This window comes from Sabethes cyaneus, chromosome 1, assembly GCF_943734655.1.
Source record: "Sabethes cyaneus chromosome 1, idSabCyanKW18_F2, whole genome shotgun sequence".
Taxonomy (NCBI): Eukaryota; Metazoa; Arthropoda; class Insecta; order Diptera; family Culicidae; genus Sabethes; species Sabethes cyaneus.
The window spans coordinates 82,030,117-82,055,844 of record NC_071353.1 but is presented as its reverse complement, the minus strand read 5'-3'; the positions used below and the strand labels follow the sequence as shown (position 1 = coordinate 82,055,844).

At 36.1% G+C, this 25,728-nt stretch overlaps 1 protein-coding gene across 1 annotated transcript in view; it reads left to right on the top strand.

The window, feature by feature from the left end:
- Positions 1–25,728, top strand: part of LOC128732837 (ribosome biogenesis protein NOP53-like) — a 218,470-nt gene that overhangs the window by 98,396 nt on the left and 94,346 nt on the right. Inside the window, exon 4 of the mRNA XM_053826241.1 lies at positions 11,365–11,530. Within this exon, the coding sequence (XP_053682216.1) occupies positions 11,365–11,530 (166 nt within the window). The remainder of the gene's footprint in view (positions 1–11,364; positions 11,531–25,728) is intronic.

Sequence of the window (25,728 nt, the reverse complement as noted above, 5' to 3'; positions counted from 1 at the left end):
ACTGCATCGGAATTACCAGTTCGTGTACCAAACTGCAGTTATTCAAATCACTTGTTTATCCGCACTTTTTATTTAGTGATGTAGTGTGTATCGGTATGACTAGAACACTACATATGAAGCTTGAAGTTGCTCTGAATAGCTGCACACGGTTTATCTATGGTATAGACCGTTTTACCCCAGTACAGCACAAAAAAATTGATTGGTTGTCCATTTCAAAACTTTTTTGATATGCGAGCGTGTATGTTCCTATACAAAATAGTAAGGCATCAGTCACCAAACTACTTGTTTGAAAAATTTGTTCCATTCCGCGGTAGTAGAACAAATAATCTTGTGGTTCCCTTACATAGAACCACCTCCTATGGAAAATCCTTTTATGTGAGAAGTGTGGTTCTCTGGAATAATTTACCCACTGAATTGGAACGCTCTACTTTGGAAGCAATGTTTAAAAAAGGCTGCTTAACGTATTTTAATAAATAAAGTGTAGATAAGAAGAATAATATAAGTAAAAATGACAATTAAAATGCATTGATAAAGTCAATTAAAAAGACGAATGTCTTATGTCAATAGTGATATATCTATACCTATAAAGAAGGATTTCTGTCTGTCTGTCTGTCTGTCTGTCTGTCCTGTGTTCCTTATAGAATCAAAAACTACTGAACCAATCGGCGTGAAAATTTGCATGTAGAGGTTTTTGGGGCCAGGAAAGGTTTTAGTGATGGTTAGAGACCCCTCCCCCCACTAAGAGGGGGGGCTCCCATACAAATGAAACACAAATTTCTGCATAACTCGAGAACTAATCAAGCAAATAGAACCAAATTTGGCATGTGGGTGTTTTCGGTGACAAGAATTTATTCTAGGGTAATTTAAGACCCCTCCCCTCTTTATAAGGGGAATTATAACTCCTCTCCCTTTTAAGAGGGGGGGTTTCCATACAAATTTCCTCATAACTCGAGAACTAATCAAGCAAATGGAACCAAATTTGGCATGTGAAAGTTTGCGAGGGCAAGAAAATTTTCTATGTTGAATTAGGACCCCTCCTCACTTTAAGAGGGGGGGCTCCTGTACAAATGAAATACCAATTTCCTCATAACTCGAGAACTAATCAAGCAAATGGAACCAAATTTGGCATGTGTGTGTTTTTGGAGACAAATTTTTTTTCTATGATGAATTGGGACCCCTCCCCACTTTAAGTGTGGGGGGGGCTCCTATACAAACGAAATACAAATTTCCTTATAACTCGAGAGCTAATCCAGCAAATGGAACCAAATTTGGCATGTAGGTGTTTTTGGAGGCAAGAATTTTTTCTATGATGAATAAGAACCTCTCCCCACTTTAGGAGGGGGAGCCCTATACAAATGAAATACAAATTTCCTCATAACTCCAGAACTAATCAAGCAAATAGAACCAAATTTGGCATGTGGGTGTTTTCGGTGACAAGAATTTATTCTATGGTAAATTGAGACCCCTCCCTCTTTATAAGGGGAATTGTAACTCCTCTCCCCTTTAAGAGGGGGGGCTTCCATACAAATTTCCTCATAACTCGAGAACTCATCAAGCAAATGGAACCAAATTTGGCATGTGAAGGTTTTCGAGAGCAAGAAAATTTTCTATGGTGAATCAGGACCCCTCCCCACTTTAAGAGGAGGGGCTCCTGTACAAATGAAATACAAATTTCCTCATAACTCGAGAACTAATCAAGCGAATTGAACCAAATTTGGCATATGTGTGTTTTTGGAGATAATTTTTTTTCAATTATGAATTGGGACCCCTCCCCACTTTAGGAGGGGGGTCCTATACAAACGAAATACAAATTTCCTCATAACTCGAGAACCAATCCAGCAACTGGAACCAAATTTGGCGTGTAGGTGTTTTTGGAGGCAAGAATTTTTTCTGTGATGAATTAGGACCTCTTCCCACATTAGGAGGGGGGGGGGCTCCAATACAAATGAAATACAAATTTCCTCATAACTCGAGAACTAATCAAGCAAATAGAACCAAATTCGGCATGTGGAGGTTTTTGGAGGCAAAAATATTTTCTACGGTGAATTAGGATCCTTCCACACTTCAAGAGGGGGGGCTTCTACACAAATGAAATACAAATTTCCTCATAATTCGAGAACTAATCAAGCAAATGGAACCATATTTGGCATGTGGGTGTTTTTGGAGGCAACTATTTTTCCCATTATAAATTAGGACTTCTTACCTTTTTAGGAGGGGGGGGGGGCTCCCATTCAAACGAAATACAAATTTGCTCATAACTTTAGAACTAATCAAGCAAATGGAACCAAATTTGGCATGTGAGAGTTTTAGATGGCAGAATTTTTTTTCTGTGGTGTATTACGACCCCTTTCCCTTTTAAGAGGGTGGGCTCCCATACAAATAAAATACAAATTTCCTTATAATTTGAGTACTAATCAAGCAAATGGAACCAAATTTAGCATGTAGGAGATTTTTGAGTCTTGAATTTATTTTATGATAGTTAGAGATCTCTCACCCCTGTGGTAGGGGGATATGGACTCTCATACAAATAAAACAGAAATTTTTGCGAAACTCAAAAACTAATCCAACTCGAGAAATTCGAGACTCTTCCATAAAACATTAACCAATAACAAGACCACAAAAACTATCTATAGTAACACTAGATCATTCAGGACGAGCCGGTCGCGAGTGTTGCCGGTGACCCGCCGTCGGAAGCGCCGCCCACTGGGGGGCTTGCAAAACTCGAGATAGTGACAAAGATCATCCGAGATTCATGATTTATGTACAACACAGGTTAATTTGTGGCAATACGAAGTTTGTCGGGTCAGCTAGTACAAATATATAAATAACTAGAGGACCCGGCAAACTTCGTACTGCCACAAATTAGACTGAATATTTCAGATTATAAAATTCAAACGAACTGCGAGAGCTGCTGGTTTTAAGAAAAAGGAGTGTACTAACGGCAGAATTTCGTAATTTTTTGAGGATTCCAACGTTTGATGCAGTCGATAAACACTGGATTTTCAGAGAACGTGTATATCTAACAACCGTATTAAGCCATTAGCAAGAAACGAAAATTTGACAAAATCTCAAAAATTATTATCATCTACACGTTTGAAACATGTCGGTGTAAAAGTTAGTTTGTCAGTTCCCAATACCCAACGGTTGTGTATTGTGTTGGTAGAAGCTACGTCGAGTCTTGTCTTATAAACCCTACTGATTGTTAACTTATTTTTTGTAAAAGTGAATTCGTTGGCTTAAACAGCGCCAAATTGCGTCTGTTGCAGTTGATTTTCTAATTATAGGCAATGTTTAGTTAAAACCTTACTGAGAACATAATCGTTACACCACCAACTATATTTTAATTGATGCTGAAATATATCATTGTTCCATTTAATGCTCTCAAACTTTTTTTTTGCTTTAGGAATTCGTCCCATTATCATTTTGTTATTCTGTATGCTGGTTCTTAAGTTAACCAACAATGTTTTGACATTCAAGCATATTTCCTTCATCACAATCAGTGGTTCATTTGGGATTCCTTGATAATTTAAAATTCAATTCAATATTCTGATATGTATTCGATGTCAATAGGCATATGATTCTTGTTTTTAATAGATTTGTAAATTGATGGGTAAGAATTAGCCGAAATAATTGCATTGTCGAATCTAGATAGCTGTAATTTGCAAACTGCTTTAGTAATAATTTACTGATCAAGATGACTTCGTTATTCCACAAAATGAATTGAATTGTTAATTTTATTTCTAACCGTCTCGTCAAATATGTAAAAATGCTAATAAAAGTACATACACATTTGTTTTAAATCTATTTTTGCTCTTTTAGTTCCTTTGGTGTTTCACGCTCTAAAATAATTTAACACAGAAGCGTAATTTTGTGAAATCTTGTACACTTTTAAGGTGTGGAATACGAAATAAAACGGCAATTAATTATGAACTGTAGTAAAATTTTCATTTACATCAGTACTTTCACAATAGATTTGTTGCTGAATTGCTGGAAACTCTATTTTACTCAGGCTTCATTCTCGGTTTTTTGCTCAGTAGATGCTCATTTGACTGCAACGCCTCAACTAAACAGAATTCGAAAAAGTGGTGTAAAGAGCAATTGTAGAGTTAATTATTATCTACATTATTGTTGAAGAAAGTATAGTTTTATCTTTTGTATTTACGGCGCATTGCGATAGCTACCCCGTTGGTAGCCAAATGAGCGCTCTTTTTGCTACCAATGGCGTAGCAGCCCCATAGCGCCGTAAATACAAAAGATAGAACTATACTTTCTTCAAAAATAATGTAGATAATAAATAACTCTACAATTGTCTTTTACACTACTTTTTTGAATTCTGTTCCGTTGAGGCGCTGCAGTCAAATGAGCATCTACTGAGCAAAAAACTGAAAATGAAGCCTGATTTTACTACATATGTGACATGTATTCTTCATTTGATGATCGGGAACTGGCAATTCAGTCAATTTAGTGCTTAAACCTGTATTGGATCTTAAACCTGTATTGGATCTTCTAGATAAGCATACGATGTAAAAAGGCATATACCTTTGTTTCATAAATTCGATAAATAAATACACGAATTAATTGAATGAGCGATTTTTTTATTGACGTTTTAAACTTGTTCTTAGGTTTATCAATAAGTTGTAACTTAATGATAAGTTATTTTTAGAAATTGCAAGAGCATAAAAATTGTTAATAGCATTGTTACATGTAGCGATTTCAATGAAGGCAACCACGTGTTTATTTACCAGACGACAAACACGGTAACGGCGCTGCTAAAAATCAAACGATGATCGCAGCAAACACTGTTATGGCGTTTGCAATGCGCTGTGGATTTTATATGGAAAACAGGAAAACCAATTTTCTGAGTTTTCTAATCTTTCAAGTAAATTTTCCGATTTTTTCGCCGTAAAAACATAGCGGTGGGGAAAATAAACACAATAAAAAAAGATGGCGCAAATCGGACGCTCTGTTCTCAAGTGATGCGCGGTCGAACTTTTATGCTCCTTTTTATATATAAGATTAAAATAATATGAATACATTATATGAAAAATTTTCCAAGAACGGTACAGTGAAGTTACAGCATAAAGTGTTGTAAACAGTAAAATTCATAGTAACCGTAATGTTTTTACATTAATATTCGTTATGCATTTCTATCCGGGCAGACAGCGAAGTATTTTTTTGTACAGACAAGGTTAAAAATCAGCATAACGTACATATATACATGCTAATAAATCGTATTTGATGCGCAAAATTGGCATATCCGAGGTATTTTGAAGGCGATATACGTGAATATATACGGGAATAAACTTATGGCTTGAATTTGTTTAAAATTCGAACATAATTCGCTAATTGAGGGTTCGTTAATTGGGCGGTTCGTTAGTTAGGTGTTCGCTAGTCGGGTCATACGCCAACTAAAAAGCACTTGATTGTCAAAATTCTATCGTATTTTCGAGTTTACAAATTTCTATCAACTCTCGGTCGGCCCAATTAGCGAATCATGATTCGATAGTTGAAGTGCAGTCGTGATTCAATTAACGAATTCAGACTAGGGTAATTGATCTTGAATGGACCTATTTAGCGCTTTTTAACACCACCACTCGCACTCCTGCTCAATTTACTCGTCATTTATAAATAATATGTGGTGATGTTACTATTTGTTGGAAAGTACCACCTTTTTTCTACATTATCAGTACTTTAAAAATGTATAATTGATGAAACTTTTATTAAATATATCGTTTTTTGCCAAAGCCTTTTTTTGATCTTGAATGGACCCAACATGATCTTGAATTGGACCTATTTTTGATTTTGAAATGGACCTAAATTTGGATTGTCATAGTTTCTTCCATGTAAATGAACAAAATAATAACAAAGAATTTTTTTTTTAATAGTACAACCATACTACTGTTATTTATTAATAGGACACAAGGTTGAACAGCTTTTACCTTTCTTATACTCTGTTAGAAAGGTATGAAAGTCGGTTGAAAAATTTGAAATCAGTCACAGTTGTTACGTCAGCCCAACAATTGAACAATGTTTCAGTGACTTGATATGCGTTATGTATGTATCTGTGTGTGACATTTGTATATTGGGAATTTATTATTACCTGTTGTTCAGATATGGTTGAAACGATTTCTACGTCATAAAAAAATTATGTCGCCTATTAGTTTCAAAAATTTAAACCATTCATTAAAAATATGTAATATAACTTGTATTAAACGTAGTTTATCAAGTACAGTGGGGTTCGAGTTTTTATTTAGTGACTACATATTTCGAAAGGTCAGACTTTTACTGACGTAGGACTACGTCTTACTGCGAAGTATCTAAAGGTTTGCGACAGCCCTTGTCGAACATTTTGAATATAAACCGTTGCAACCGTGAAAAATTCGTTAATTAGTGGTAATTATTCAATTTTTGATACATTTATATGCAATTTTTTCAGTTATCTAGATTTTGCCACGGTTTCGATTTTGGCAACATAGGCGACACGCATTTGTTGTCAAATTCGAAATCATACTGTAAATGGTGCTTGAAAAAATTAGACTTGGTAATTCTACTAGGTTTAAAGGTAAGGTTAGATACTAGGTTTTAATTTTAAATGATATTCGATGAAGAACTGTACCAGATAGAAAATAGGTGAACCTTCCTATTTTCTATCTGGTACAGTTGAATATTTTAGATCTCAGGGTCACTCAATTTCGGTGGACAAGGAGGTATTAATTTTGTCACAAGTCAGAGGGGAGAGGTGCTTAAAGAAAACTTTACATCCCCCAAGAAAAAAATCAGAGGGGTTGTGTATAAGATGCGCCCACGGATGACGTAGTACAACGTTAGTCCGGTTGCATGATTTTAAATATTTTACTAAACTGATTTTTAATCTATCTGTCAATCGATCGAAAGGTGATGTGAAGTCAACCTGCTTACTTATCGGCGGAATATAAGGTCTTTGCAAAATATTTTTTAAGTTTTCGTCACCCCCCCCCCCCCCTCCTTTGGAAATTGGCTTGAAAAATCGGGGGGCTAAAAAAAATTTGTAGGCTATGAGTATAAAATCAATTGTCCGTGTGCTCTACAGCCTGAAAAACTCGAAAAATGAGTGTACTTAACACTTCTAGTACGAAACAGAAATGGAAATTCGAATTCGGAGTTTCCGAAAATCGTCCAAAAAAATTCTCTCGTTTTTGTCTTCTTTTCGTACATTTTTGCATGGAAAATAATAACGTATATATTAAAAGCAAGAACAGATTTGGTTTTCATGCTTAAACTTTAAATAAAAATGCCTAAAACCCATGTTTTTTGCTCGATTAAAAAATTTACTTTGTCCCCCCCCCCCTTCAGTGGCCCAACACCGGAAGGACAAAAACTTTATAAAATATTTGTAATGGCCTAATTTTGCTTTATTCTGAGTCTAATAATTATTTTAATTAAACTAGAAAATTATCAAATACAATATTATTTTTTTAGTCATATCCAGTTCGAAAATGGTCCAGATATTGATCCAAATTTTATATTTTTTGCACCATATCATTATCCAGGCCTTTACCTAATTTCTAAATCCTCCATTGACGCACAGATGATTTTATTGCCAAACCGGGTAGTTTTGTAGGACGGTTGGGCATCACAAAGTTTCACGAGGGTGACGAAGTTGACCTTCTTAACCATCAGAAGTGGCTGCTTCTTTTTACTCAGACGAGTCTGATTTTGTGACTACAGGATCCGGTTGAATTTTATTGGCCTTAGGGTTTTCGGTCAGCGCATTAAAGGTGTTTTGAAGCTTTGGTATATGCTTGATTAACGTGTGTAAACTATTTCTCATCTGAGTTTTGTCAAAACTTAAACTTACCGCAAAACTTTTTGCTGTATTTATATGGAAAATACAGGACGTTATTTGTCCATGAAACAAAAATTTGATTCCAACCATTTTTACGATGTTGCCCGTAGAAGCAGGGATATCCACTTTAAATAGAGTTTGGAATATTAGCTTCGTAACTCAATTCGAAGTTCCAATATTAGAGTTTCCTATACAATAAAGCTATATATAAATCTTCAGAATTGTATTCTCAAATAACTTGTTTCATTCTTCTGAGCATTACTTTTAATGATACAAGAATTGTCCCGTTTAGCATAATTTGGGATTTTTTTTACATAAGGAGAACAAATTGGGAAAACTTTAGTCTACTTATATAGATTATATAGATTACACTTTTGCTTCGTGCTAAAACAAATACGTAAAATCCAATTGAAAAATTTAAGTGTAACAGGTTTTGTGCTAAATGCCAATGACGCAAAAATATCTCTTTTTAAGGGACATAGTACCTTTTACACCATATTTTTTGCCTAATTTCAAATATTTTTTCTCGATAACGCGAAAGGCAAATTGAATCGGGTTTTTTGCATTCGAAACATTGCATTTTATACTAATATTTGCAATTTTGTTTTCATAAGGGAACCTCTTCCCCTTGCCCCTACGGCTCCTTGAAGATAGTCGTTCAAAAAACCATGAATTGCGGTACCATGGATTGGCTCTGGGGGCTTATCCTAATTAAAAAATTCTAAAACGACATGAAAGAACATTTAATTATCTCGTGTTTGATCCATCATTTTTTAGAATCCGAACACATAACAAAATGGCGGACATTGATACATAAAAGTATGGTTTTTAAGCGAAAAAATTGATTTTAAACATTTCTAAAAAATACAAAAATTACAATATCAAGAAAAGGATGGGTCAAACACTAGATAATTTTGTTGGCTTTCAAACAAAAAAAAGAATCCTAAGAATTGCTTGAGCCGTTCTTGAGATATTTATCGTACCGACTTTCAAAACCTGGTTTCGAGAAAAACGACGTTGAAGTTTTTACTCGTTGTTTAATCGCTCCAGACATGCGCGGTACAAATAGCTGTAACTTTGTCAATATTTGGAATTCATGCAAACGACTTCAAACACATATGGTCAAAATGTTAATCTTTCGAAATAATCAATAAAAAAATTTAGGTTTTAAAAAATTGAAAAGGTACTACGCCCCCTTAACAGAAGGCATACTAACTGCCCTCCTATCTTTTGATTCATCTTATCTTTTAATCAATGATGGTTAAAATTTTTGTACAATACTGAGAATAAATGAAGTTTATATTATTTTAAGCATAAAATGACATATGTTAGCTAACTAATTAGGAAGACTTTTTAGTTTCAAAACTAGAGGCTACAATATAATTAAGTTTTTATTTAGGCTATAAATCAAGCCTACTTTCAATATCCCGTGCTTATAGATTAATTATAAACAGAGATACTATAGTGACAACAAGCATTTTCAATGAATATACAACGGCGTGTTCGTTAGTGGTAGGCAATGATAGCTACCGTCACACTATGGGCCAGAAATTAAAATTTCGGGACAAATATATTTGCGGTTAAACGGCGCGTCTCAGCTCAATGTGGTCTTCGGCAACTTTTTGAATAAAAAATTGATGCATATTTTGAAGGGGTCGTCCAATATTTAAGCGTTACTTAAACAACAATTTAAGTAATAACTTTTTGAGTAAACTTTCTTTCACCTTTTTGGTTTCAAAATATTAAATATAAACTAATTTCAAGTAATTTTTCTGAAGATACTAAACTTCTACCTTTTACCCATTTTCAGCAATAGATCTTTGTTTATAAACGACCCCTCAAATCACATTTCTTCTTGTAACATGTTTATTTCAACAGACAGCTCAATGTGATGTTCTAGACAACATTTTGCACATAAAAGAGGAATATTTTCGCTGAAGACTGTTTTGCTTTTTCTGCATTAATTAATAAGATATGACTGATTTTAGGCTAAAAACAGTTTGATGAAAATTTTGTATTTTTTCAAGGGTGGTGTCTTCGGAGAAGTAAAATAATAAAATATAGCGCATCTTCCTGCACTATTAGGGTGACCATGAATTCACCTATTAGGGTGATACAAACTTTTGTTTTCTTAAATAGTTTAAAAAAAAATTTTCTCTAAAAGTTGCAGAAAATACTAAAATAAGCAACTTTGCTGAATAAAGTAACTATCTATCTCTTAACGGTTACGAAATATAATTATGTGTTAAAAAAGAGCACTTAAAAATCAGTTACACTCAATAACTTTGCACATGACTGTTTTATTTCTTTCAAATGTTTTACAAAGTTATTGAGTATGTTGAAATACATATTTTCTGTGAAGACTGTTTGACGCTAGGGCGCATATTTATTAAGTTATAAAATGCATGAAAAAAAATCCGCATTATTCCCAGGTATTCCCATCCATGATATTCCCAGGTATTCTCTGAAATACACATTTGGGCAGATAGCTTTAATAATTCTCTACAAATTGGTATGCAAACTAATTGCAGATACTTGCAGATGGCTAAGATATTCGGATTTTTCATCAGACGGTTTTTAACCTAAAATCAGTTATATCTTATTAATTAATGCATATAAAGCAAAATAGTCTTCAGCAAAAATATTCCTCTTTTATGTGCAAAATATTTTCTAGAACATCACATTGAGCTGTCTGTTGAAATAAACATGTTACAAGAAGAAATGTGATTTGAGGGGTCGTTTATAAACAAAGGTCTATTGCTGAAAATGGGTAAAAGGTAGAAGTTTCATATCTTCAGAAAAATTACTTGAAATTGGTTTATCTTTAATATTTTAAAACCAAAAAGGTGAAAGAAAGTTTACTCAAAAAGTTATTACTTAAATTGTTGTTTAAGTAACGCTTAAATATTATACGACCCCTTCAAAATATGCATCAATTTTTCATTCAAAAAGTTGCCGAAGACCACATTGAGCTGAGACATGCTGTTTAACCGCAAATATTTTTGTCCCGAAATTTTAATTTCTGGCCCATAGTGCGTCAGTGATGTCTCGGAGCGCAAAACTAGGTCCATTCTAAAATCAATACTAGGTCCATTCAAGATCAAAAAAGGGGGTTAACATTTTTAAGGAATTTGAAGATTTTACTGGTTTTACTGAACTTTTAAATACCTAAATTGAAATTACACATATTTTAGCATCATTTTAAGAGTATTGTTTTATTTCAAACCAGAAGGGTTCCGGGTAGTAACAGTTTGAAAATACTCTATGGTGACTGCCAAAACGCTGAAAAACAGCTACTTTTAAATACGCGGCAATAAAGTAGTTTTGGCTATAATTTTAATTTAATTTTAGTATATTTACGTTCAGAAATGATTAAAGATAAACATAAAAGCTAAATACAGTACAGAGACTTGATAATTATATCCTAAAATTCTTATTTAAAAATAGGTCCATTCAAGATCAGAATTCGACTAGGTCCATTTCAAAATCATTTACCCTATATCAAAATTGTAGTTTTCTCTGAACCTTTCTATTTTCAGACAACAAGGACAATGAGTATGATGAAGATTATAATGCGATAAATCCAGCTGTTGCAAATAAAAAGAAAGATCGGAAGGCTAAAAACAAAATACGAAGAGCCATACATAAACGTAACGCTGATGCCATAATAAAAGCAGAATTAAAGAAGTGCACGGATATCGAAAGGTAATAAAAATAAGCCATTAAAACGGCAAAGACCAGTTGGTTTGTATTGCCATCCTATCACCTCTATGCAAAATTTAAAAAAATCGTTATAGATAGGTTTTTGAGAACTCCCTTTTAAAGTTTTAAGGGGCAGATTGCTCATATAAGGCCATTACAAATATTTTATAAAGTTTTTGTCCTTCCGGTGTTGGGACACTGAAGGGGGGGGGCGAAAACAAAACAGATTTTTTCAATCGAGCAAAAAAAATATTGACCAAACTCGTGACTTTAGTCATGACTTTGAAATGCGGTCAATCTTTTGTCCAATGCTGGAAGGTGCATGGGTCGAACCAAGCTGCAATCAGAGATTATAACCGGATTCGAACCCACAACACCTGCCAGGGCGTGTCGCTCACTGGTACCCGTGTACCTTTGAACCACAGAGGCGCTGGACAAAAGAAGTCTGCACAACCCCCCTTATTAACCATAGCGCGACATGGGTTGGTCTATTTTTAGACACGAATTGTGCCTCTTCCTCCACCTACTGTAGAAACCACCGACCGAGAAGTTTTTTTAATCTAACGTGTTTTTACTTTCAGGACGACGACACTATGCAGGCCCTTACGACTTGCAAGGTACTGCAAGGTCGTAAGGGCCTGCATGGTTGATACGCTCAAATTATATAATTGATTATGTTTGTCTTAAAATATTGTTTAATTTTGTATTTATACAGATCGATGTTGGTGATTTGTTTTAATTCGTTAGGCAGAGCGTTGTAAATTGAAGGACCAAAAAATGAAATTCGCGTCTGACCAAGATTTGTTGTGGCTCTATCACGCTGTATGAGATTTGCTCGTCGGGTATTTTGCAGTCTATTACCAGTGTTTAAAGACATATTATGGTGATAGCCTGGTTGATGTAAAACTTTCTGCATGTGAATAACAGTTTGTATATTACGTAAGGCTAAGATGGGTAAAACTGTGTGGCTATTATTTGTGTAGAGTTGAACCGTTGGGTAAAGTATCGGTAGTTGAAATATTATTTTCAGGCACCTGTTTTGCAAAACTTGTATTTTCTTAATTTTCGATTTACTGGCGTGGCCCCACACGAGAACTAGATACTGAATTTGGGAGTGAATACAACCATAGTAGAATTTTAATAATACGTGTTTAGGAACGAAGTAGCTAACTTTTCTCATTGCGCCGGCTAATGATGAAATTTTTTGCTGCATATGTTTGATTTGCCGGTCCCAAGACAACGTTGCATCAAGGTAAACACCCAGATACTTGAAATCATCTACTTTTTCTATAGATATTTCGTTGACGCATAGGTAAACGTGATCGGCGGGTTTTTTCCTAGGTGAGTGGAAAACCATATATTTTGTTTTCGTTAAGTTGAGTGACAGTAAATTAGCATCAAAATAGTCAGAAAGAACTTTTAAATCATGCTCCATTGACGATATCGCACTGCCGATGTCAACGCAAGGATAAAATAATGCCGTATCATCTGCAAATAACCTTGGTGTCCCTTTCAAGTTTAAATTGCCAATGTCGTTGATGTAAATCAAAAACAACAGTGGACCGATATTGCTACCCTGAGGCACCCCTACATCAATTTTGTGGAGTGTGCTTCGTGCATCACCAATCGTTACATATTGCATTCTTTGTGTTAAGTAACTGCGAATGACATTGTTTGCCACTCCTCTTATTCCATATAATTCCAGTTTCTTTAAGAGAATATTGTGATTCAAGGTATCAAAGGCCTTTTTAAGGTCAAGGAATAACCCTCCAACAAGTTTCTTCGATTCAATTTCGCTGACTATGTAGTCTATTAGCTCTGTTATAGCTGTCGTAGTCCCACATTTCTGCCTAAAGCCGTATTGGAATTTGTAAAAAACATTGTTTGCCTTCAAAAAATCTAATAATCGAGCTACAAGTAGTTTTTCTAGGATCTTGTTAAAGACCGATAGTGTAGATATTGGACGGTAATTACAGGCATCTAAAGTGTTTCCTGCTTTAAAAATTGGTACTACTCTAGCAATTTTTAAACAGTTGGGATATTCACCAGTATCAAGAATTTTATTGAAGGCTTGACACAAAATGAACGCAAATGCTTGGGGATTACCCTTTATTACTCTTGCTGGAATGTTATCCGGGCCTGAACTCTTATTAACATCTAATTCTTTTATTAGAGCAGTAACTTCATTAATACTTGCAGGGCGTAAAAAGATTGTATTAGAGACGCATCTAACGTTGCTAGTAGGACTAACGTTCAAAGGATTTGATATGTTACGCGCAAGATTGGTGCCAATATTAGAAAAATAATTATTGAAAATTTCGCAGACGTGCTACGCATCAGAAATTTTACTTCCATTTTGAGATAAATTTATTGTTTCCTTTCCTTTTTCCCTCCCAAAGATTGTGTTTATATTTTTCCAAAGTTTTGAGTGACAAGTAGTACTCAAAAGCGTTTTATAATATGATTTCTTGTTTTGTTTTTTTGTGGCTTCAACTTTTCTTGTCACATGATTAAGCATTATTCGAAGGTTCGCGTCGTAAGGGTTTCTTTTTACTTTTTTTAGATATTTTGTTTTAATCTTCATTAGCCTCCATAATTCAAATGTCATCCACGGACAGTATTCATTTTTAGCAGTTATTTCAGTCGTAAATGTTCTTGTGCACAAAGTAAGCAACTGATTGTATTTCGCAATTATTTCTGAAAAACAATTTTCAACATTATCCACGCATACAATACTGTTCATATAATCATTAAACATCGTAGTTAGCCTCACATTATCAATAATTCTTTTAGTAAGAACCTGTTTTTGTCGTCTCCCAGCAAGATTTATTGAAGTCAAAATTTGCGAGTGATCACTTACGTTGGTGGCAATCGTATCATTGCGTAGACGGTAAGCGTCACTTGTTCTACATACTACATGGTCAAGAACATTATTACTGGCTGGCCGAGTAGGAATTGAATTTGAGCATATGAAGCCATATGATTCCAATAAATTTTTATATTTAATCACAACATTGTTGCCAATCAGATTGACTGGGACGTTTACATCTCCTACAATGAGACATGGCGTGTTTTTTTTGCATCATGCAACCAGCCTTCCAAGACGTCATGAAATCTATGAAAATCAAAGGAAGGTGGTCGATAGACACCAATAACATCGAAGGAAGACCCATCGATAGAAAGCTCAACGTGAATGGTGTGCAATCCATCCAAAGAACAATTATTTTTAATGTTATGCATTATTTTGTTGTTAACGTACAACGCCAGCCCCCCATGAGATGATTCCCTGCATGAGAATGTGGACTGAAAACCGGGAATTTCAAAAATTGAAGCACTATCCGCTCTCACCCATGTTTCGCCAATTACAATTACATCCACTGTTATATCACAATCGTTTAAAAAATATAGTATGTTATCAAATTTTTCCAATACATTCATTCCGCGAATATTCCACTGAAGTATCCGTAAGCTTCTACCATTACCATGCTGATATTGTGTTTTAAAATCATCTATGCTCTCGTGAAGATTATTTTGTATTTGTGGAGTATCCATTTTATAATGTTGGTTTACAAATTTTTTTTAGCATTTATAACTTTTATTATTTTAATTTTTTTTCAGTAGTACTTCTTATTCTTTTTGGAGAGGGAGATGAAACGGACAAATTTATTAAACGTGACATAAAGTTTTTTAGATCCACTCGATTTTTTATGATTTCAGGTTTGCTACTTTCATTCCTTTTCACAAGTACAACACCGCCCCTACCAGACCAGACATATTTTATATTATGTTTTTTCTGAGATTCGCGAAGTTCCTTGATAATTTCTAATGAAAGCGGCGTTAGCTCGTCACGAATTGAAATAGTAGTAGCTTTCCCATTTAGTAAAAGAGAAGAGTCAATTGACGTTGACAATAACTGTCCCTTCAATTTCTTTTTATTAAAAATCTCTTCTTTTGCCTCTGCGTTTTTGAAGACAACTCTAATCGGAACTAGAGGATTACCAGATTTAGTATTTGCAAAAATTCGACTAGATGATGCTACTGAGTCAATCCCTGACGATGCTCCAAGGGAGGCTAAAGTTTTCCCTACAAGTTCGGAGGTATTCTCATTGGTTGTAACTGGGATGCCAAATAACATAACGTTGTTACAAGTGGTCAATTGATTGGATTTGTCAACATTTAATTCAAGTTTGCGAACGACCTCAGTGAGAGTGGTGTTCGACTTTTTGAGCACATTGACCTCTTGTTTCAACAACTCGTTTTCGGCCCTCAGTTCTAAAAAATCTGCAAGAATATCATCGAATTTGGAAGACAAAAATTCCTGGGATGCGTCAATTGCAGAAGTGATAAGTTTTACTTCTTTTTTTACATCTTGTTGGGGAAAAACATCTACATTTTTACATCATGTTGGGGAAAAACTGGCAAAATCTTGTTTGTATAATAAAGGTCGAGTCTCCAGTTGGTTCTGTTGCGAGATTCTTTGCTCTATGAGGCCAGCTGCCAGAATGAACCAACGACGAGGAATAGTTCTCGTCGTTGCATTAGACTTACGAAGTTACGATGATATGTCCCGCGCGCGTAACTTGGTGATATTATATTTTTTTTTGTAATGAATCGGCAATGCTTGATGGCTTTCGTTGCCAATGTGTTGGGTTTGTGAAGGAGAGGTCGGGTATTTCAATGTGTCTCGATGATATTCTAGGACATCACATCGTGTGTTAAGTTTACAGCTAAATCACTGAAATATTACGCGCGATTCTCAGATTTGTCTTGAACAGATAGATTTATCGTTAGGTACGCGATGTAGAATACAAAGTAATTTCTGTAAGAATTATCGTTGGAGTTATCGAATGTCGGTGGCTCGATGGCTTTTGTACGGGTATATCGCGTTAGTTCGACGGATAGTGGTTCTGAAAGAAATGACCAAAATTTCTCCTTTGGTTAGCCGGATGCTTCGTAGATGTCAAACATAGTTCGGTATCAGGCGGTTTCATTATCGCACAGTCAACAGTATTCAGCTACAGTAGTTGAAAATATAGTATCGGCGTATTCTTATCGTAATTATTCGGGTAGTTGTGGGTTGGACGAGCTCTGATATAGATAGTTTATAAAAGGTTGTTAAAAGAGTAGTCAGATTACGATCACATCACTTATCAAGGTGAATCCCGATCCAACGAAACCTATCCTTCTAACAAAACGCAATTCCTTCCTGTAATCTTTGTCGGGATGCAGAGGTTAACACGGTCCCTAAAACAACATAGATTACACTAACATTCCTTTCCTAATCCCACCTGATTGCAAGGACGTGGCCGGCGCAGTTATTGATCCTTTAAATATCGAGTCATTGAATTTTGCACAGTGAGAATGATCGGTCAATCCCAACCCCATTCATTTGATTCATTGTGCAATTTCACTGGTTCGGGTCAATCACTGAGTGCAACCATTGATATGTGCAATCAGTCTAAGCTAAGCTAAGCTAAGCTAAACGTGAAAACCAAACCTATTCTTGTTTTTAATATATACGTTATTATTTTCCATGCGAAAATCTACGAAAAAAAACTAAAACGAAAGAAAAACTTTTCGGCTGATTTTCGGAAAATCCGTTGTTCGAATTTTCATTTCTGTTTCGTGCTAGAGGCATTAACTCAACTCGAGTTTTTTAGGCTGTAGAACCCACAGATAATTAATTTTATGAGAAAAAAATTAACTCACATCCTACAAATTATTTTTTTGCCCCTTTTGAAATTATTTGCAATGGCCTAAATAGAAAAAAAACTTCAATAACATTTCCAAAACGAACGTAAATTTTAGTAGGTATTGATTTTTTTTTGCATCGTTTATCTATTGGCTATTATTTTAAGTATTTTGAGTAGTATTGGTACTATCCAGATGTATTCCGGTTTAAGTGACCCGAAGAAAATGGTCGCCATAGATACGCCACTCTTCGCGGATTCAATCGTCAGTAAAGTGGCTCCTGACGGCAAGAGGGCTTACTAATCTGTCATAGTGTTCGTAAAGTTCCCATAGAGTTATAGACACACGTCTGAGTTTGACTATATCATCTGTTAATATTTTTTTGCAACCGTGGTTCTACAATTGATGAAGGGACGGTAGGGGAAAGAAATAAAAAAATTTTGGTGATGGATGGGAAAGAGCGGAAGAGTGAGAAGGGGGCGGGGGTGTATTGGTAGCTGCGCTTAACAAGTAGTCGTTTTGACTCCTATCTTTTGTCCAATGCTGGAAGGTGCATGGGTCGAACCAAGCTATAATCTGAGATTATAACCGGATTCGAACCCACAACACCCGCCAGGTTCGCTGGTACTTGTACCTTTGAACCATAGGTGGTCCGATTTTAAAAAAGCGGACATTAGCAATTGTGTAAAAAATGCGTAATTTTCCAAGGATGGTGTCTTCGGAGAAGTTTAATAATAAAATATAGCGCATCTTTCTGCACTCAACCGAAAGACCACTTACATCTTACGTGCAAATGCAGATACTTTTCAAAAATGAGCTTTGATATACGTTTTATATTCAGCATATAATATTTAGATGACAATATGTTAATATTCAAGCAGACATCATATATATTTTACATACCTTTACTTAATTTTCAAATGCCATTCACATAACTGTCACGTGATTATCAGGTGTGCAAAATAAATAGGTGATGTACCGTAACTTTCATAGGCCATTCACATAGCTGTCACTTGATATTCAGGTATGCAAAACGTAATTTTTATGTGCTGGTTACATAGCTGCCACCTGACTGTTAGGTATGCAAAATAATTAGATGATGTAAACTAATTTTCATGTACCGTTTATATAGTTGTCACGTGACTATCAGATAGGGGGACTAGGGGCAAAAAGACCACCCGGGGCAAAAGTGCCACTCTACAGTTTTCCATGAAAAGAGCGAAGAATTTTCATTTTTATGGTTTATACAGTGTCTTACAATATTCCATAAAAAACTTCATTGATAAAAAATGTAAACTCAGGCATAAAAATGATTTTCAAATCTGGCTTTTTGAAACGTACAAAAAGTGATAAGAATGGCCATGCAGAAAATAAGGATACTGCAATCTTATACGCCTTTATATGTATTACTAGCTGACCCGACAAACTTCGTATTGCCACAAATTAACCTGTGTTGTACATAAATCATGAATCTCGGATGATCTTTGTCACAATCTCGAGTTTTGCAAGTTACGTAACTATGAAAGCATCCCAGGTAACCAATAAGCATCACCAATGCTATTCAAATGTAGGCCATTAAGCATTTAAGTCGCCTTAAATGCTACTTAAATGCTATTTTGGCAAAATATACAGCTACTTTACTGATAATCTTCTTATAGTGCTGACAATGCTAATTTACAGCTAATTATCGATACGAAGAATTTGAATACAATTTTGGATGCCAATTAACACCTATGCAGTCAAAAAGCTAATATGCAACAATGTGCAGTATAAAATGCCTACTTAGCTTCGAGGTACGATGCTGGTCTAACAAGCCAGTCGTCGCATGTTCGAATCTCGGCTAGACGGTGCTTGCTTGATAGAGACAGTAGGATCGTTACACTGGCACCGTAATTTTCCTGTACTCTAAACAGCCGGCTGCGAAGTCTGTCGATAAAGAAGGGTAATGTCTAATGACGGTTTAAGCCCACGACTTTGCTTTGCAGTATAAAATGCCAGATACGCTAATTTGCTGCTTATGTTAATGCTTATTAGTTACCAGGAATGGGTAGTTTAATATACAAATTTGCAATTTTTCCTCATAGTAAAGTAGAAAACAACTCCCCTGTCCCCTCATTGCATAGCCAGAAAGCGGATAGTAATATTCGCCATGATTGTACAACATTTCGCCGAATATCATTTTGCGAAAAACCTTAAGCGGAATGTATCATTTCACGGAAAACTTTTTTGTGAAAAGTACCATTTCGCGATCCTCTCCTTACTCGCTGTCGCTCGTTCCAAGAAACCTAGGTAGACTTAGAAAAACAAATAAATCTAGACAATAGCAGGGCTGGAAGCGACCTGGCCAACTAAAAATAGTGACTTTAGTGACCAAAATTTGAATAATAGTGATCAAAAAGTGACTTAAAAATTTAGAAAAAATAACTTATATTAGGTTATTCACGAAATATACAATGATAAAAACAACTGAAAATAGTCAGTTTGCGCTTTATAAATTTTATTAGCTCTTTTTTTTAACAAATTTGCGCCCAGTTAGCTTTAAGATATGATGCTGGTTTAACAAGCAAGTCGTCGAATGTTCGAATCTCAGCTAGGCAGTGCTGCTAGATAGTTAGCAGGAATTTTGCACTAGCTCCGTAACTGTCTTGTACTCTAACAGCTGGCCGCGAAGTCTGTCGATCAGGGCCCGACAACGTCACCTTCAATTGCATAGCGTCACACAACAATGAAGCAGTGAAGCTTCGGTCAGCGTCAGCGACACGGGTTTCAATTCATCATGACAATTGGTTTCAACTTTTCATTTGTACTTTTCTATCAAATATTCAGAAGAAGGCTAGCAACTTTCAATGCAAATGAATTGAATTTGAGTAACATTTCCTACAATGCAACGCCTATTAAAGTTAACCTAGTCAATGTCGACAAATCGTGCCTGACATTCTGCCGTCGTCAATTGAAACAGCCACCAACTTCAACTGAAGCTTGCTTGAAACGTTCTGTTCAACAATTGAAGCAAGTCAGCAAGTATGAAGCGAAGGTAAGAGAAACTCAGTTTCATTTATTTGTTTCGACGATGCCAGCCACGTAAACTTAGTCAATCGGTACTGGATTCCTGGTCGTGACGGCATAGAAGGAGCTGAACTTGCAGATTAAGGGGACATGAACGACTAAAAATTTTGAAAAAATCATTATTTTTTTACTTCGGGTTTCGTTTTAAAAGTTATATAAGTCTTTAAAAAGTTATATAAGTCTTTGCCAAGCTACTACCAATAAAACAGCAAAAAGTTTGTTCCAATACGTTGTGTAGTTTCTGAGAAAAAGGTACCGTCATCCGGGGATACTTGCAACACCGGGGTTACTTGCAACACTTTGGCGCATCGCGCTTTTGACAGCTCTAACGCATTTGTTTGTTAACATAATCATTTGTACTCAATGCCATTTTAAAGAAGGGATGTTTACCTATTGTTTAGTTAAGTTAAATCCATTACATCATTGTTTTGCTTGTTTTTACACGATTGGAAAGTAATTTCACTTTCAGAGTAGGAAAAATGGATGTGCAATGTTACGTCAGTTCATTGACATGGAATTATTTTTTATTGTTTGGTTCCTGTACACAATAAGTGCATCATATAAGCTAACAAATAGCAACTTTGAGCTTTGTTTATATTTTGAACTTGGAGAAGAAACGATGAATTCGTGTTGTTACTTCTAATATGGCGCGGCTTGCAGCACTTGTAAAAATGAAAATTATTGTAATAGACAGTATGTAAAAAGTAAGTTTGCATCTGTACGATGTTATTTTGTCTACCACCATCTCCAGAAAAATTAAAATTGTGAAAAATTCCACGTGCCTTGAAACGGCAATTTGGAGTTCACCGACATGCTGCATTTTCACCGAATATCTTTAAAAAAGCGATAGACGAAATTGGGAAACAAAAAACGCCTCCAGTATCTCTTGTTTTACTACAAATACATTCAAAATATCTCAAAATAGTCATTCGCGGTTTGAAATCAGATATAAAATCATAAGAAACGCAAAATCAGAAAAGTGTTGCAAATAACCCCGTTTACTGGGTAACTTGCAACACCCCTATTTTTGGTTCATTCTACAGATTCATTTAGTTTATATTTTTCCTCATAATCATAAATCAAAAGTACTCACCACTATACAAGTTTTGGCTACTTACACTTGGACCTAAGCGGTATACTTCGAAAGTTATACTAAGTCAAAGTTCAAAAGTGTTGCAAGTATCCCCGGATGACGGTACATGAAGTTTGAAAACCATGATTTTCCAGGAGTGGCATTTTATTCTTCCGAAGGTGTTCCACTCCGCACTGGAATGCTTAAGTGTATGATTGTTTTTTGGCCACTTCCCGTGGTCGGATCATTACAAATTTAGTATTAAAATAAGCGGAAAAGATTACAGAATCAAAATCTGAGATAAAAAAATAATGATTTAAAAAAAAATTTAGCCCCCTTAATACAGCAAATACTGCTATTTTTAAAACTTTCGAGTTAAAAAAATGTTGGTGTTCTCTTGTAAATGCAAGACTTTATTTTTCAAGTTATAACTTTCAGATTGCAGCTTAGCAAAGCTGAATTCAAACTATGCTTAGCGATTCATCTCTCATTCCAGAACGGATTTTATTGGAAAAACTTCCAGCAATTGATAAAGTTCTTTTCGCTTCCATCGAAATTTGACGAATGGTTCCAAGTTGGTTAAACATTATGGTCAAGCATTTTTCTTCTATCCCTTCTTAAAAAGGAAAATTAACTTTTGATTGTTTTCAAAGTTCCTGGTGTTTTCACTGAATTCAATGTTAGGAGAATGAGTACATGAGTATGAGTACGCAGTCTTCTCGAGTTCTTCGATCATCGGCAGGCTGAATAAATAATACCGTCATCTTCTTCGTCATTCGCAGATACCGGGACTTTTCAGTTATCAATCCCACTAGTGTAAGGCGCATTTCGTCAACTTGTTTGTTTTTAAAGTAACTCTCGAAGACTCGAATATTTCAAAGTCCTTACTTACAGATCCTTTGAAGGCACAAATGATGCAGAAAACCAAAAGGTCCTCGTATTTCGATTGTTTCCCCACAATTCCTTCATTGACAGCTTTGAATAATTCGACAACGATAATTGAATATCAAGTTGTTCCAACATGGATTGAAGCATTATGTCCGCCTCATACAATGAGGCAAATTTCCAGCGAAGATGCTTCAGAGCAGCCTAAACAAATTCAAATGCTACAATTATTTGATTGACCGCTTCAAACTTTTCATCGCTCAATTCAATTTTAAAAATCTTTTCAGCACTAATTGCAAACTGTTTTTTAATGTCAGTTATTTTCTGACATTGGAGCCGACATATTTTTGAAGCGAATTTTTAATGAAATACCCGAAAGAAGAAAAATACAAATTTTTTGCCCTTTTACAACCGGTATATTGGTATTCAAAAAAAATTGGCCAGTATTACCGGTTTCGGTACTTGCGGTTAGACCGCACTAGTCCATATCCATTTTGGGAAATTTTTAACATGCGTTACGCGTACGAGATACAGATTTATTTATGCAAAATTCAGTATGTTTTGTTCAAACACGCGTCATTGATTTTTGATATTTCAAAAATAATTTTTATGCTCAAAATAAAAGATTTATTGACAACAAATTGTTAATTTCTTAGCCCCGCAGATGACTTCAATATTATAGCCAGAAACTGCGCAACGGCGGATTACTTCTACGTAAAGCTAAAAGTGGAGGCAATGAGGATTGGGCTGGAAATAAATGCGCCAAAGACCAAATACATAAATGGTAGATACTCAAAGAAGATGAACGTGCGCTTTTCACGGACCACCACCAGAAGTGGTAGATGCGTTCGTGTATCTAGGATCGCTTCTGGTCGCGGATAATAACATTAGTAAGCAGATCCAGCGCATTCAAGCAGGAAATCGAGCCTTCGCAAAACGCTGCGATCAACAGGCACAAGCCGCGTACGAAGCTAACAACGTACAAAACCCTCATTAGACCGGTAGATTTTATGGATTTGGGATACAACAACCCCACCGGCACCCAGAACAGAGGAGTCCTACGTGTGATATAGCTCGACCAGGTCTAAATTGACTTGCGACATCTCTAAGACGCCTGGCGACCTGAGAAATTGGGGACGAGTAACTCAAGATCGAGTTGAACGATGACGACTGTTTGAAACAGCACGAACCACCCCGGCTCTATGCTGTTGACGACGACGATCGCCCCGTAAATTTACTCTTGCTATAAACAGCTGGCTGTGAAATTTCGAGCATGTAAGTGTAGACCAAATTTTCTTCTGCTGGGAGGTTGGATTAAGAATAGGGTTTCTGCTGGATGGAATTATGCATTGGCGGTACTTGAGTGGTACATTCAGAAATATTATGTTGGCGTGTTTAAAGAAAAAAGTCGATTTTATCGATTTTTTCTAGCTTGTAAAGCTGGATTACAACGTGATCTCCAATCTTCATATTTTCAAATCCAAACATTTTTAGCAGTAGTGAAAATGGAATTATTCGCCCTATTCCATAAGTTACATCCAGCAACTAGACTCGTTTCTGTCGAGTGTCGAGTATAGGAGAACGGACAGCATAGCGATGCGATAAACAACCTAAGCGAAGCAAGCTCAGCGGTTATTAGTTTTGTAGCGATCGACTCGGTTGAGTTACTCCACAAAATGGTGTCGCGTGAGATTTACAAGATACCAAAAGTGAATTATTCAAGCAGTGACACTCGACGTGACTTTAATAGTGACTTTAGTGACTTTTTGATGGCAAAAAGTGACTTTAGTGACTTTTTGGTCAAAAAAGTGACTTTTAAGAGACCAGCTTGAAAAAAGTGACCAAGTCACTAAAAAGTGACCAACTTCCAGCCCTGCGAGAACTAATCAAGCAAATAGAACAAAATTTGGCATGTGGGTGTTTTTGGTGACAAGAATTTATTCTATGGTAAATTGAGACCCCTCCCCTCTTTAGAAGGGGAATTATAACTCCCCTCCCCTTTAAGAGGGGTGGCTTCCATACAAATTTCCTCATAACTCGAGAACTAATCAAGCAAATGGAACCAAATTTGGCATGTGAAGGTTTTCGAGGGCAAGAAAATTTTCTATGGTGAATTAGGACCCCTCCCCACTTTAAGAGGGGGGCTCCTGTACGAATGAAATACAAATTTCCTCATAACTCGAGAACTAATCAAGCAATTGGAACCAAATTTGGCATGTGGGAGATTTTGGAGTTTTGAATTTATTTTATGATAGTTAGAGACCTCTCACCCCTGTGGTAGGGGGATATGGACTCTCATACAAATAAAACAGAAATTTTTGCGAAACTTAAAAACTAATCGAACTCGAGAAATTCGAGACTCTTCCATGAAACATTAGTCAATACAAGAACACAAAAACTATCTATAGTAACACTAGATCATTCAGGACGAGACGGCCGCGAGTGTTGCCGGCGACCCGCCGTCGGAAGCGCCGCCCACTGGGTGGAGGCAACTCCCCGCAGAAATCACTATTGCAGGGCTGGAAGTTGGTCACTTTTTAGTGACTTGGTCACTTTTTTCAAGCTGGTCTCTTAAAAGTCACTTTTTTGACCAAAAAGTCACTAAAGTCACTTTTTGCCATCAAAAAGTCACTAAAGTCACTATTAAAGTCACGTCGAGTGTCACTGCTTGAATAATTCACTTTTGGTATCTTGTAAATCTCACGCGACACCATTTTGTGGAGTAACTCAACCGAGTCGATCGCTACAAAACTAATAACCGCTGAGCTTGCTTCGCTTAGGTTGTTTATCGCATCGCTATGCTGTCCGTTCTCCTATACTCGACACTCGACAGAAACGAGTCTAGTTGCTGGATGTAACTTATGGAATAGGGCGAATAATTCCATTTTCACTACTGCTAAAAATGTTTGGATTTGAAAATATGAAGATTGGAGATCACGTTGTAATCCAGCTTTACAAGCTAGAAAAAATCGATAAAATCGACTTTTTTCTTTAAACACGCCAACATAATATTTCTGAATGTACCACTCAAGTACCGCCAATGCATAATTCCATCCAGCAGAAACCCTATTCTTAATCCAACCTCCCAGCAGAAGAAAATTTGGTCTACACTTACATGCTCGAAATTTCACAGCCAGCTGTTTATAGCAAGAGTAAATTTACGGGGCGATCGTCGTCGTCAACAGCATAGAGCCGGGGTGGTTCGTGCTGTTTCAAACAGTCGTCATCGTTCAACTCGATCTTGAGTTACTCGTCCCCAATTTCTCAGGTCGCCAGGCGTCTTAGAGATGTCGCAAGTCAATTTAGACCTGGTCGAGCTATATCACACGTAGGACTCCTCTGTTCTGGGTGCCGGTGGGGTTGTTGTATCCCAAATCCATAAAATCTACCGGTCTAATGAGGGTTTTGTACGTTGTTAGCTTCGTACGCGGCTTGTGCCTGTTGATCGCAGCGTTTTGCGAAGGCTCGATTTCCTGCTTGAATGCGC